This window comes from Vipera berus (genome assembly GCF_964194415.1).
Source record: "Vipera berus genome assembly, chromosome: 15".
Lineage (NCBI taxonomy): Eukaryota > Metazoa > Chordata > Lepidosauria > Squamata > Viperidae > Vipera > Vipera berus.
The window spans coordinates 7258361-7273591 of record NC_138218.1 but is presented as its reverse complement, the minus strand read 5'-3'; the positions used below and the strand labels follow the sequence as shown (position 1 = coordinate 7273591).

The window sequence follows — 15231 nt, the reverse complement described above, 5'->3', positions numbered from 1 at the left end:
AAACACCCAAGTCTGGATTTGCTAAGGCATGCAAATAAAGGATGCTTTTGGGCTGCAAATTAGCCAAGGGTTCACCGCTGGAGCCCTTTGCAAATGCCAAGGTGGAAAAGAAAAAAAAGTTATTTCCAAATGTCACGATTAAAATATCAGCGCACAGTTTAAACCGCAGAATTGGTTCTCGCCAAATGTGAGGATGATGACCCCGTTTAAATGTCTTTTTTTCCCCCAAAAAAAGGAACAAAATAAATTATGGATCGGAGGTCTAATCAATATGTACTGGTCTACTAGATAACATGTTTTTAATACAAAAAAAATAACGTTTTGTGCAGCAACAGTGGATGAGAACAAACCAGCTTCTCGTCTATGTTTCTTGGAAATACCTGGTCAGTCACTATGTGACACACAGTGCTGGACAGGCCTATGGCCCTTTCTGACTGATGACTCTTCATTGGTTTATCACTAAGTCAGACAGACGTAGATTATATCTGAACAATTAAAATGAAACATGGCCATTAACTGAAAAGTTGTTTAAGAAAACAAGGATAGCAATAGCAACAGCTCTTAGATTTATATACCACTTATATACCACAGAAATAACTCCACAAGTTCTTCTTGGGGTCCTTGGGCTGACAAATATAGTTGCTCAGAGAGCGTAGCTAAGTCATCTTCTGAGCAGAAGCCCACGCCTTAGTCCAAAGAGCAGAGAAAGAGAGCTTCTTACCGTCAGCAATGAAGTGCTCAGGAACATGAAGAGTGACTTTGACAGTGAGTGGACAGGAGATCTGGGTGCCACAGACCATGGCCAGGATGCAAGAGCTCACGGCAATTAAGGTAAGGGCTGTCTTGTTCACCGGGCTTTTGAGGGAAGCTGAAGAAAAGAAAGAAAGAAAGAAAGAAAGAAAGAAAGAAAGAAACAGGTCAAAAACTCAAAACAACGACAACAAACCGACCCACATTCCCCCTACCCCCTCCATTGAATTGTGTCCAATTCTTGGAGGTTGCCTTGAAAAGTGCCCTGTAGTTTTCTTGGCAAAGTTTTGACAGTTTGCCATTCCTTCTTTCCTAGGGCCAAGAGAAAGGGACTGGCCCAAGATCAACCAACTAAGGTGGGACTAGAACTCACTGTCTCCTGGCCTCTAGCCCGACGGCACAAGCACTACATCAAATTGGCTCTTCTCAAAGACCTACGACATATGAAAAGATCCAGGGTTTTGCCTCAGCCCATCAGCCTTCAGAACATAGCTAAAAGCCCATCAGCATTAGCTGGCATGACCACCCCTGAGACAGTTGACTGGATTTGTAGTCCAAGATGCTGATGACCCCATGTTACCAAGCCCTGTTACAAACGAAAGGTTCAATATCTTTCAGATTGACATCTTATCAGCTGAAAGCAGAAGGACTTAAAACACGCCCTTTAAACACACCTCTCCCGTGTTACATTTGGATTCAAAGGAAATCCGGGGAAAAAGAAAGGTCTGATCATTTTATTCCAGTTTTCAAACCAAGATTTCCAGAGCACGCAGAAATAATAATTTCTTCCGACTCTTAAGTACAGCGACGGAAAAGGGCTTGGGGAACAGAATCCCGGCTATCAATTCATCTGTTATATAGCAGTTATGTATAATTCAGGGATTCTAGGAGATTGACAGAGCTGATCTTCCAGCAGAGAAATGGAGGGTTATTTTTTTTCTGTTCGTCTCGCTGAAGTCAGAAGGATGAATCAGTGGATCCTGGCAATAACCGAGGGAGGAGATTGAGGGGATGACACAGGATGTCCTCAAGGTGCTTTTCAAAAAAGCAGCTGGGCCTTCTTTGCCCCTTTGGGACAACCGTGATTTGAATGATGGGAGAATTTTCATAGATACTCAACACAGAATGTTGAGCTGAAAGCAACGGTTGGAGCCAAAGACCCATTCTGCCTTGCCCTTGAAAGTTCCTATTCGAATATTTGCCCCTTGCTTGAAGGCCTTGTTTTATTTTGGAAGCCTGTTGAGTTTCTGATTTTTCTGGCCTGTTATCTAGCTAACTTGAGCCATGGTGGCGCAGTGGTTAGAATGGAGTATTGCAGGCTGACTCTGCCCACAGCCTGGAGTTTGATCTTGACCGGCTTCAAGACTGAATCAGCCTTCTATTCCTTTCGAGGTCAGTAAAAGGAAGACCCAGATTGTTGGGGGCAATTGTTGTGATTCAGGGTCAGCCTGTGGGTTCGGCAGTTGGGTCGGACGACTTAGAGGAGGAGGAGGGGGGTGTTGAAGACCTTGCTGAGGGGGTTGAAGATCTTGCTGATGAGAGCCCTCAGCCAGGCCCCTCCCACTTGGACACCACAGAGACCCAGCTGTGTGAGCCTGACAGCGTGGATGAAGATGACCCACAGCTGGCCCTGTTCAAGGACGCCCAACGCAGGAGGCAGTCAATTAGGAGTAAACAGAGGAAGGCAATGGGGCTTCTCGGAAGGAGGCAGAGAGAAGCCACGCCCTGAACTCTATATAAGGGGAATGTGTGGGGAGGGCTGGTTTGCTGAAGGCAACTGCTTGGATAGTTCGTGTTTCTTAAAGCTCCTGTTTCTTGGTTCATGTCTTGTTTGTTTTTGTAGCTATAAATTTGGCAGGCGTAATTCCAGCCTCTTGCCGTTTATAAAGGGGTTGTCCCTGCCTTTTCTGCAGGGCCGGTAGCAGGCTCGTACAGAACAGCAATATACAAACAGTGCTGACCCTGTAAACTGCTTAGAGAGGGCTCTGTATACGTGCTATTCCTATTCTGATGATCTGCAGAAGATAAAGGGCGAGTTCTCTTCATGGTGAACCAGAAATCCATATGAGTGTGCCTCTCTTCCCTTAAGTTACCTTGACCTGCTCTGCTGGGAGGACTCAAATCCAACCCATGGGAAGAAGAAAAAAGAAGCAATTTTCTAAAGAAATGCAGCTCTTTCATACTTTCCCAAGAATTCAGCTCTCCTTGGGAGCCCGCCTTGTCCCAAACTTTCATGGTGCATTAACTTATCTCTTTTAATCGAGGCAGGAAGCTCAACATACTAAATCACAAAACTGCAATTTCCTAAATTCCAAGGGAATCCTCTCTCTTTTTTTTATTTCCATCCAAGGCTAGACTGCACGTTTCTCACACGCCACCACAACAAAAGGCGTGATAGATCCTCCATCGCTACAAAGGATGAAAATCAGCCAGCATTTTAGAACAAAGTTGGCTAGGAGTTGAGGCACTATAGGTGGGCAGACCCCTCCTCCCCCAAGTTGTTTGTTAGTCACAGAAAACCGTTTCATCTTTCACAGTCGCAGTGGCAAGTGTGGGCTGACATTTTCAGACAGCATGAAGACCACGAGTAGCAGAGGTCAAGCAGCCCAAAGACGGGAGATTGTTCTTGCTGTTTTGGTGGACCGTGGAGCATTAAGGATGCCGAGAAACACCAGGAGTTAAAAAAAAAACAATTTGGAACTGGCCCTGCCTTTGAGTCTATATGAAACTGAACAAACAAGGATTTTACACACACACACACACACAAAAAAACAAAAGTCTAGTTCCCAGGGCGTTCTCTGGATGGATAGACAGACAGACAGATGGACAGACAGATGATAGATAGATAGATAGATAGATAGATAGATAGATAGATAGATAGATAGATAGAGACAGATGATAAGACAGATCATAGACAGATGGTAGATGATAAATGATAGATATAGACAGATGATAAAGGTAGATAGATAAATGATAGACAGGTGATAGATGATAAAGATAGATAGACAGAGATGATAGATGATAGAGATAGATAATAAATGATAGAGATAGATAGACAGATGATAAATAGATACTGTAGATGATAGACAAATAGACAGACAGACAGATGATAGAAATAGAACTGCTGGCAGTGGGCAGAATTAGCCTGCAGTACTGCATTGTAACCACTGCACCACCAGGTAGGTAAGTAGGTAGGTAGGTAGGTAGAGATAGATAGATAGATAGATAGATAGATAGATAGATAGATAGATAGATAGATAGATAGATAGATAGATAGATGATAAACAGATGATAGATCGATGATAGACAGAGAGACAGACAGACAGACAGATAGATATGCACGCTCCTGGGACCATCAACATAGCATCTGGACAGCGATATGCAAAGCTAGCACCAACATAAATGCCGAGATTAGTTTTATAGCTTTAGGATATGTTTATATGAGGAAGCAACAGCTTTAAGTATAGAAGAATTTTGAGCAGTCGAAAATAAGGCCATGAGGGAGAACTGGGGGTGAAGAAGCAGAAGAACTGGAGGATCAAAGTAAGGCAGCCTCCGGGCAAGAAGTCTGTTTTGAAAGTCGAGAAGACTGACAGGAAGGCTGAACCCCCCCCCAAAAAAAAGGGGGGGGAGGAAAACCCTTTTAAAAAAAGCATGCCTCTTTTTTTTAGATTGCATCCAAGCAACTTCCTATAACCAAGTCAATTAATTGCTGCTTAATTGGGCCTTAAAGGCTTGAGAGAGAAGAACCTCTGGAGGCAGCTTCCACAGAATGCTTTTCCGAATTAATAGATTAATAGATTTCTAGCCTCTGCCCTAAATTTATCCTGGCCTTCATTTAAGTTGTTTCCCTTTCAGAAGTTAAGGAGGAAATTTCCTGAAAGTTAAGAGAGCAATTACCCAGGGGAACCACCTGCCTCCAGAAGCTGTGAATGCTCCGACACTGGATGTTTTTAAGAAGAGCTTGGACAACACTTTGTCTGAAATGTTCTAAGGTTTCCTGCCTTGAACGGGGAAGTGAACTAAAAGACCTCTAAGGTTCCCCCCACCCCCAACTCTGTTATTCTGTTAATTTATCAAGGAGAGAAGTGACCTAGAACTAACGAGAAATTTTCTGACAGTAAATTTTTTAATCCCATTTATATCCCGCCCTTCTCCGAAGACTCAGGGCGGCTTACCATTTAAGCACAAACCAATGTGCTTAGCAATAGCCTTCATTCTATGTATATGCCTGCTTATTAGGGCTTTTGGCCCCCTCCCAAGCGGCATTATTACAAAGTCAGCTTAATTGCCCCCAACAATCTGGGTCCTCATTTTACCTACCTGGGAAGGATGGAAGGCTGAGTCAACCTTGAGCCTGGTGGGACTCGAACCTGCACTAATTGCAGGCAGCTGGTGTTACTTAAGGAGGCATTAGCCCACTGCTCCACCAAGGCTCATTCACTAAAGAAGAACGAATCGGTGGAAGGATTTCCCTCTAGAAGCTGTGGCTGGTCCATCAAGTGATGATTTTCAAGAAGAAATTGGACAGCCACCTGTCTGAAGTGGTCTAGGACTAGGCTTTCCTGCTTGAGCAGGGGGTTGGACTAGAAGACCTCCAAGGTCCCTTCCAACTCTGTTTATTCTCTTGCCCCAAAGGATTTTCCATCAAGGGGCCAAAAAAAAGGGGGGGGATTAAACATAAAAGGAAACCCACGTGGTTATGGTCGAGCATCTGAAGGGGAAAACAAAAAGAAAAAACAGGCCACAAAAAGTCGAAACTGGCCAAGCCTCGTACTGTAAATCTTCCTTTTCCTTGCTAGCCGAAAGACAAAATGTTACAGCCTGCTTGGTGCCTTAAATCTGTTTGTCCATGGAAATACGTGATGTTCTTTGCTTCTTTGAGGGAGATCTCTGTCTCTCCCCGCCGGGCTGAAGGAATATCAGTATTTTCTCTCTTCTTGGGAGAAGCCACCCAATTATGTCTTCTTGCTATTATAAACCATCAAGCGTTTACGACAAGGGGAGAAGTCCTGATTGGCAAGATTTAGCCCTCTGCTTTAAGGTAAATGGCGTGTGGTGGAGAGCCAGATCTATAAATATTTTAAATAAACAAGACAAATGGCCATAGCTTTTGTTTTCACGGCTGGCCCCTGGCAGTAATAAATGCCTATCATAATATTCCCATCCATTCCGGCCGCCCAGCAGAGGCTTCGGCAACCGGCGGGCATTTGAAATTCTGGAGGGCCCTCGGGCCATTTTGAAAGGATTCAGTCAGGAACCCGGTAGACGATTTTGTTCGTCCAAGATATTGGTTTTTTGTGAGGGAAATATATCACTGCTTCATCGCGTTGGCCAAACGTATTTTTCTAACAAATAAGCTGGAATACGGCAGACGGCCTCCTGAGATGAAGAATGGGATAAAATTTACATGGCGTTAGAATTTAAAAGCAGGCCTTGAGGAGGAGATAGGCTGTTGATGTATGGCGCCGGATAAATGTGTTTATTTGTGATATTCCACCTTTATTATTTTTGGAAATAGCTCAAGCCAGTGAGCGTATCCTCCTCCTTTCCCCCCAACCCCCAACAAACAGCAATCCTGCCCCAAGAGAGGGACTGGCCCAAAGTCACAAAGCTGGCTTTCCTGCCTGAGGTAGCGCTAGAACTCACCGTCACCTGGCGATCGGCCCAGAGTGGCCCAGTTGGTTTTCCTGCCTAAGGCAGGACTAGAACTCACAGCCTCCTAGTGATTGGCCCAAAGTCACTCGGCCATCTTTTGTGCCTAAGGTGGAACTAGAACTCACCGTCTCCTGCTGATCGGCCCAGAGTGGCCCAGTTGGTTTTCCTGCCTAAGGCAGGACTAGAACTCACAGCCTCCTAGTGATTGGCCCAAAGTCACTCGGCCATCTTTTGTGCCTAAGGTGGAACTAGAACTCACCGTCTCCTGCTGATTGGCCCAGAGTGGCCCAGTTGGTTTTCATGCCTAAGGCAGGACTAGAACTCACAGCCTCCTAGTGATTGGCCCAAAGTCACTCGGCCATCTTTTGTGCCTAAGGTGGAACTAGAACTCACCGTCTCCTGCTGATTGGCCCAGAGTGGCCCAGTTGGTTTTCATGCCTAAGGCAGGACTAGAACTCACAGCCTCCTAGTGATTGGCCCAAAGTCACTCGGCCATCTTTTGTGCCTAAGGTGGAACTAGAACTCACTGTCTCCTGCTGATTGGCCCAAGGTCACCCAGATGGCTTTCATAGCTAAGGCAGGACTAGAACTCACAGCCACCCACTTTCTAACCTGGTGCCTTAACCACTGGACCAAATTAGCCCCCTCAGTTTATTAGCAAAAATGTATAAAAGTACCTCAAGTCAACGTTGGAAATATTGAAGGAGCCAACGAGACATTTTAACACGCATGGTGGACTTGTAAAAAAAAACAAAACCAATAAATTTCGGGGCCAAATACACGCAACGGCGCAAAGAATTTTAAAGATTAATATTCCCCAAACTAACAAACAAGCAAAAAACCCTAACCCCAAAACTAAATTAGGAAAGACACACGGAAGATTCATTTTGTATTAACGGTGGCAGCAGTAACGTGGGAAGAACTTAGAAAATTCCCACCATGAAAAAGAAAAAAAAAAGGATGGTTAAAAACGTCAGAATTAGCCAAATTGCTAAAAATTGACCCGCTTAATCAAGGAATAAAACAGAGCGTGGTTGTTGTTGTTTTTTTTAGAGACTAAAATTGTTACCGTGACAAATACAGATGGCACATTCTTTCAAAATAATTATGGGTAAGACAAGGAATGAAATTAAGAAGGACATGTTAAGATGGGAGAAATTAAAACTGTCACGGCGAGGGAGAATTTTCCACGATAAAAATGAGTGTTTTGCCTAAGAGGGTGTTTTTGTTTCGAACAATGCTTGTTTTGACACCTGATGCACATTCAAGCAACGGGGAAAAGGTAGATCCAATTTGTACGGTGAGAAGGGGGGGGAACACAAAACACCCAGTTAAATATTAAATGCTGCGAGATGCAAAGGAAAGAGGAAGATTTTATTTATTTCTTTTCATCCTCTCTTTCATCTTCGTTTCCCTTCGTTCCGATCCCAGTTGATTTTCGACTTACAACGATTCGTTTAGTGACCCCTTCAGAGTTGCAACGGCGGGGGCTGGAAAAAAAAGTGACTTATCATCGTTTTTCACACTTACCACTGTTGCAGCTTCCCCTGGGGTCACGGGATCACTGACTCGTATTTATTTATTTAATTTAATTTAATTTATTTAATTTGTATACCGCCCTTCTCCCAAAGGACTCACGGTTCCAGGGCCCTGGGGTTCAGGTGATCCCCTTTTGCGACCTTCTAATGACCAAAGGGACGCGGTGGCTCAGTGGGTTGGGACGCTGAGCTTGTCGATCAGAAGGTTGGCAGTTTGGCGGGTTGAATCCCGAGTGCCGCATAGCAGAGTGAGTACCTGTTACTCGTCCCAGCTTCTGCCAACCTAGCAGTTCGAAAGCACGTAAAAATGCAAGTAGAAAAATAGGGACCACTCTGGTGGGAAGGTAACAGCGTTCCGTGCGCCTTTGGTGTTTAGTCATGCTGGCCACATGACCACGGAGACGTCCTCGGACAAGTGCCGGCTCTTCGGCTTTGAAACGGAGATGAGCACCAGCCCCTAGAGTCGGAAACGACTAGCACGCATGTGCGGGGGAACCTTTACCTTTACCTTTAATGACCAAATGCGTTGGGATAAAGCTAGGTTCACTTAACAGCCATCAAATGGGGCAAAACTATATATCAGAATAGGGCTGCAAGGGACCTTGGAGGTCGTCTAGTCCAGCCCCCTGCTCAAGCAGGAGTCCCTCTACCATTTCAGACAAGTGGCTGTCCAGTCTCTTCTTAAAAACCTCCAGTGATGAGGGAGGGAGGAAGGAAGGAAAGAAGGAAAAAAAGAATAGCAGAATAACAGAATTGGAAGGGACCTTGGAGGTCTTCTAGTCCACCCCCCCTGCTCAAGCAGGAGACCCTAGACTATTTCAGGCAAGTGGTCGTCCAGTCTTTTCTTAAAAACCTCCAGTGATGGAGCACCCACAACTTCTGGAGGGAAGCTGTTCCACTGGTTAATTGTCCTCACTTTCAGGAAGTTTCTCCTTAATTCCAGGTTGCCTCTCTCCTTGATTAGGAACAGAATAGAATACAGCTGGAAGGGACCTTGGAGGTCTTCTAGTCCAACCCTCTGCTCAAGAACCTATACCATTTCAGACAAGTGGCTGTCCAGTCTCTTCTTAAAAACCTCCAGTGATGAGGGAGGGAGGGAGGGAGGGAGGGAGGAAGGAAGGAAGGAAGGAAGGAAGGAAGGAAGGAAGGAAGGAAGGAAGGAAGGACCATTTTCTTAGTTTCCATCCGTTGTTTCTTGTCTTGCCTTCTGGTGCTATTGCTACAGAAACTTTCCAGAAAATTATTTATTTATTTATTTTTCATGCTGATGTGCTGGACCTCAGCTGGAATATTTGTCAAGATGGGACCTTCATATGGGATAGGAGGGCCAGCACTCCAAGAGTCAACCAGGTTGGCAGGCAGTTTGAGACGGTCTCCCTGCGTCTGAAACAAAATGTTTGGCCTGTGGTTGAGTTATGGTCAAAATCTCCAGCTTCTGAAATATATATGCCTGAGCGTCGGCGGATGAATCTCATTTGCAACATTTCCTTTCATTGAAATTACAGATCCCCAGCCTGTGCCTTGCCTTGTCCTAACTTAAAAAATGCTGCTTCTTTCTCCTCGGAGCTGTTCCGCTATTTCAACAGTGCTGAGACAAGGACAAACTTTTCATAAAATTGGAAACCTGCTCATCGGGCGAATCAATCATCCTGCAATAGCAAAATCTTCACTTTGACTTACGCTGGAGGCAAAAGTGCTTTGAAAGTCACTTAAAAAAATGATATCGCTTGCCTTTATCGTCCCTGTTTTGCTTTTCCTCATTTTTAAAAAAAAAAGAAGAAGAAGAAGAAATACACTTTATACGTTAACCCTAACATTCCAGGATATAAGCTGGGAAGAGTTTATTTCAGTTGCAGAAATTATATATGGAACTGGGACAAATTAGAAAGGTGCGTTAGATTATTTGAGATTAAACTGCAGCATTTTCTAATAGGCCAATTGTCCATTGTTGCTCAGTTGGCTTATTGCATCCATTGATATAGAGGAGGAGGAGGAGGAGGAGGAGGAGGAGGAGGAGGAGGAGGAGGAGGAGGAGGAGAAAGAAGAAGAGGAGGAAGAAGAGAAGAAGGAGGAGGAGAACAAAGAGGAGGAGGAAGAAGGAGGAGGAGGAGGACAAGAAGAGAAGGAATAGTAGAAGGAAAAAGAGGAGGAAGAAGAGGAAGGAGGAGGAAGAGGAGGAGAAGGGAGTGGAGGAGGAAGAGGAAGAAGAAGAGGAGAGAGAAAAAGAAAAGGAGGAGGAGGAGGAGGAGGAAGAAGAAGAAGAAGAAGAAGAATAAGCAGCAGCAGAAGCAGAAGAAGAAGAAGAAGAAGAAGAAGAAGAAGAAGAAGAAGAAGAAGAAGAAGAGGAAGAAGAAGAAGAAGAAGAAGAAGAAGAAGAAGAAGAAGAAGAAGAAGAAGAAGAAGAAGAAGAAGAAGAGAAGGAGGAGGAGGAGGAGGAGGAGGAGGAGGAGGAGGAGGAGCCCAATCAGCAAATATGTTAGCTGGATGTAACTCCCGCATTTCCTAAACCAAGGCTGATAAGGAATTTATTGAATACCGAATAAACTGCGCCTGGCTTGGTTCATCCCGAGTACTGAGCTCTCTTTTATGACTTGGCCGAAATGTGCTGAGTTCAAGTCACGCCAGGCCAAGCGATCCCATCACAACTGAGTGCAGTACACACATCCAGTCCTTCTTCTTCTTAGACCCACAATTCTTTCTCAACCGGCGATTGTAATAGGGCGCATAAATATTCCTTCCAGTGGAATAAATTGCCCGAGGCCAACAGGAAGCTGCGCGCAAGTTATACACCGCCTTCTCCAAACCCCAATCATCTTCCTCCCATCATAATTCATCGCAGGGCAAATGAGACACGGCTTTTTTTTTTTGGCTTAAGCAGCAGGAAGCGCCGGCGAACACAACGGTGCAATCAGCACGTCCCACTCAGCCGGAAGATCCCTTGAAACCAGCCACTAATCTATCCCTGGCTCTCTGCTGGTTGTAGTTTTTTTTTTTTAAAGAAGCTTTAATGCCCGATGCATTAAAATAAATATACTTTTCCCTGTGTAGAAACTCCTAACGTTGATCTCGCCTGCACAGCGCGCTGTCAAATTGTGCAAGAAAATTGTGCCTTAATATTTGGAGAGAGAGATACAAAGAAGATGACGCTGAGATTTGTGAAATAAAAAAATGATGCATTTATTGGTCTGAAATGGTACGGGATCTCCTGCTTGAGCAGGGGGTTGGACTAGAAGACCTCCAAGGTCCCTTCCAGCTCCGTTTTTCTGTTATTCTGCTATGGAGATGGAGGGAGGAAAGAGGAGAGGGAGGGAGGGAGGGAGGGAAGGAAGGAAGGAAGGAAGGAAGGAAGGAGAAGGAGGAAACTGAGGGAGGAAAGAGGAGAGGGAGGGAGGGAGGGAGGGAGGGAGGGAAGGAAGGAAGGAAGGAAGGAAGGAAGGAAGGAAGGAAGGAGAAGGAGGAAAATGAGGGAGGAAAGAGGAGAGGGAGGGAGGGAGGGAGGGAAGGAAGGAAGGAAGGAAGGAAGGAAGGAAGGAAGGAAGGAAGGAAGGAAGGAGAAGGAGGAAAATGAGAGAGGAAAGAGGAGAGGGAGGGAGGGAGGGAGGGAGGGAAGGAAGGAAGGAAGGAAGGAAGGAAGGAAGGAGAAGGAGGAAAATGAGGGAGGAAAGAGGAGAGGGAGGGAGGGAGGGAGGGAAGGAAGGAAGGAAGGAAGGAAGGAAGGAAGGAGAAGGAGGAAAATGAGGGAGGAAAGAGGAGAGGGAGGGAGGGAAGGAAGGAAGGAAGGAAGGAAGGAAGGAAGGAAGGAAGGAAGGAGAAGGAGGAAACTGAGGGAGGAAAGAGGAGAGGGAGGGAGGGAGGGAAGGAAGGAAGGAAGGAAGGAAGGAGAAGGAGGAAACAGGGAGGAAAGAGGAGAGGGAGGGAGGGAGGGAAGGAAGGAAGGAAGGAAGGAAGGAAGGAAGGAAGGAAGGAAGGAAGGAGAAGGAGGAAACTGAGGGAGGAAAGAGGAGAGGGAGGGAGGGAGGGAGGGAAGGAAGGAAGGAAGGAGAAGGAGGAAACTGAGGGAGGAAAGAGGAGAGGGAGGGAGGGAGGGAAGGAACGAAGGAAGGAAGGAAGGAAGGAAGGAAGGAGAAGGAGGAAAATGAGGGAGGAAAGAGGAGGGGGAGGGAGGGAGGGAAGGAAGGAAGGAAGGAAGGAAGGAAGGAAGGAGAAGGAGGAAAATGAGGGAGGAAAGAGGAGGGGGAGGGAGGGAGGGAAGGAAGGAAGGAAGGAAGGAAGGAAGGAGAAGGAGGAAAATGAGGGAGGAAAGAGGAGGGGGAGGGAGGGAGGGAGGGAAGGAAGGAAGGAAGGAAGGAAGGAAGGAGAAGGAGGAAACTGAGGGAGGAAAGAGGAGAGGGAGGGAGGGAGGGAGGGAGGGAAGGAAGGAAGGAAGGAAGGAAGAAGGAGGAAAATGAGGGAGGAAGAGGAGAGGGAGGAGGGAGGGAGGGAAGGAAGGAAGGAAGGAAGGAAGGAGAAGGAGGAAAATGAGGGAGGAAAGAGGAGAGGGAGGGAGGGAGGGAAGGAAGGAAGGAAGGAGAAGGAGGAAACAGGTAGGAAAGAGGAGAGGGAGGGAGGGAGGGAGGGAGGGAAGGAAGGAAGGAAGGAAAGAAGGAAGGAAGGAAGGAAGGAGAAGGAGGAAAATGAGGGAGGGAAGAGGAGAGGGAGGGAGGGAGGGAAGGAAGGAAGGAAGGAGAAGGAGGAAACCAGGTAGGAAAGAGGAGAGGGAGGGAGGGAGGGAGGGAAGGAAGGAAGGAAAGAAGGAAGGAAGGAAGGAAGGAGGAGGAGGAAACTGGGAGAAGAGGGGAAGGAAGGAAATGGGAACTGGATTTCTTCTTTACCTTTTCGAATCTCATTTGCTTCACACTAAAATATTATTAAAGGCCTCTCAACTCTAGAGGGAGGAGGGGATGGAAGGAAGCCTACGCAGGTGTAACAGATTGGGAATACCTAATTCTCCTTAAAGGGTCTTGTTCGAAAGACCAGATACAAGTACAGATAGAAGACAGAATTTTCCTAGCCTCTTAAAAGCCCCCAGGGACGCCTTTACAATCAGACAGAGAGAAAGTGCCTGGAAGAACGGAGCTGCCCTAATTTGTCATTAAAAAAAACAAAGCAAAAAAAACCCCAATCCCCTGCAAATTGGAGAACGGAAGGAACGAAGAGAAGAAGAACGGGAACGCTTAAAAATAAATCTGTCTCCTGTTTTTGCCACCCTTGCAAATAAAAATAAAATAAAATGGGGGGGGGAGAGAATTGCTGGAAGCCTCAAATCAAAGCCCAACCTGCTTATCTCAGCCGTACAGTGCAAGGAATGTATCGCTGGACAGGATTGCAACCCAAATCCCCCCGGTATTAATTAGACTATAATGGGATGGCGATGTTGGTTTATGAGGCAATAATGCAGCTCCCGAGAGAGAAGCCGAAAGGAAGCCACGGTGGAATCTGTTACCCCAATAAAAGGGCCGTCTGAATTTCCAGGAAAGGAGAAGCAAAGACGGGCAAGAGCGAAGCATCTACTCCAAGGACGGTCAAAATATTCAACAACAGTTAAGAAGCAGCAATAATCTACCTTACGGAATAGCTACTGAATAACAGAGCTGGAAGGGACCTTGGAGGTCTTCTAGTCCAACCCTCTGCTCAATTATTATTCTTATCTATTCTATTTCTATTCTATTCTATTCATTCTATCTATTTATTCTATTCTATTCTATTCTATTCTATTCTATTCTATTCTATTCTATTCTATTCTATTCTATTCTATTCTATTCTATTCTATTCTATTCTATTCCATTCCATTCCATTCCATATTTTCTATTTTTCTATTCTATTCTATTCTATTCTATTCTATTCAATCTATCTATACTATTCTATTCTATTCTATTCTATTCTATTCTATTCCATTCCATTCCATTCCATTCCATTTATATTTCTATTCTATTCTATTCTATTCTATTCTATTCTATCTATTCTATTCCATTCCATATTCTATCTATTCTATTCTATTCTATTCTATCTATTACTATTCTATTCTATTCTATCTATATCTATTCTATTCTATTCTATTCTATTCTATTATTTCCTTAATTCTATTCTATTCTATTCTATTCTATTCTATTCTATTCTATTCTATTCTATCTATTCTATTCTATTCTATTCTATTCTATTATTCTATTATTCTATTCTATTCTATTCTATTCTATTCTATTCTATTCTATTCTATTCTATTCTATTCTATTCTATTCTATTCTATTCTATTCTATTCCATATTCTATTCTATTCTATTCTATTTCTATTCTATTCTATTCTATTCTATTCTATTCTATTCTATTCTATTCCTATTCTATTCTATTCTATTCTATTCCATTTCTATTCTATTCTATTCTATTCTATTCTTATTCTATTCTATTCTATTCTATTCTATTCTATTCTATTCTATTCTATTCTATTCTATTCCTATTCTATTCTATTCCATTCCATTCTTATTCTATTCTATTTCTATTCTATTCCATTCCATTCCTTCCATTCATTCATATTTCTATTCTATTCTATTCTATTCTATTCTATTCTATTCTATTCTATTCTATTCTATTCTATTCTATTCTATTTCTATTCCATATTCTATTCTATTCTATTCTATTCCATTCCATTCCATTCCATTCCATTCCATATTTTCTATTCTATTCTATTCTATTCCATTCCATTCCATTCCATTCCATATTTTCTATTTTCTATTCTATTCTATCTATTCTATTCTATTCTATTTCTATTCTATTCTATTCTATTCTATTCTATTCTATTTATTCTATTCTATTCTATTCTATTCCATTCCATTCCATATTTTCTATTCTATTCTATTCTATTCTATTCTATCTCTTCTATTCTATTCTATTCTATTCTATTCTATTCTATTCTTCTATTCTATTCTATTCTATTCTATTCTATTCTATTCTATTCCATTCCATTCCATTCCATATTTTCTATTCTATTCTATTCCTATTCCATTATCCATCCATTCCATTCCATATTTTCTATTCTATTCTATTCTATTCTATTCTATTCTATTCTATTCTATTCTATTCTATTCTATTCTATTCTATTCTATTCTATTCTATTCTATAATTATTCCTATTCTATTCTATTCTTTAAAGACAGCCAGACAGCCTCTTGTCCGGAATGGCAAAAGGTCTACTGCTTGAGGCGGGGGTTGGACTAGAAGACCTCCAAGGTCTCTTTCAACTCTGCGGTTCTGTTA

At 43.6% G+C, this 15231-nt stretch overlaps 1 protein-coding gene across 1 annotated transcript in view; it reads right to left on the bottom strand.

The window, feature by feature from the left end:
• Window positions 1–15231, bottom strand: part of ASTN2 (astrotactin 2) — a gene marked incomplete at its 5' end in the record, with an annotated part of 296834 nt that overhangs the window by 151041 nt on the left and 130562 nt on the right. The window contains one exon of the mRNA XM_081339487.1: window positions 722–925. Within this exon, the coding sequence (XP_081195613.1) occupies window positions 722–925 (204 nt within the window). The remainder of the gene's footprint in view (window positions 1–721; window positions 926–15231) is intronic.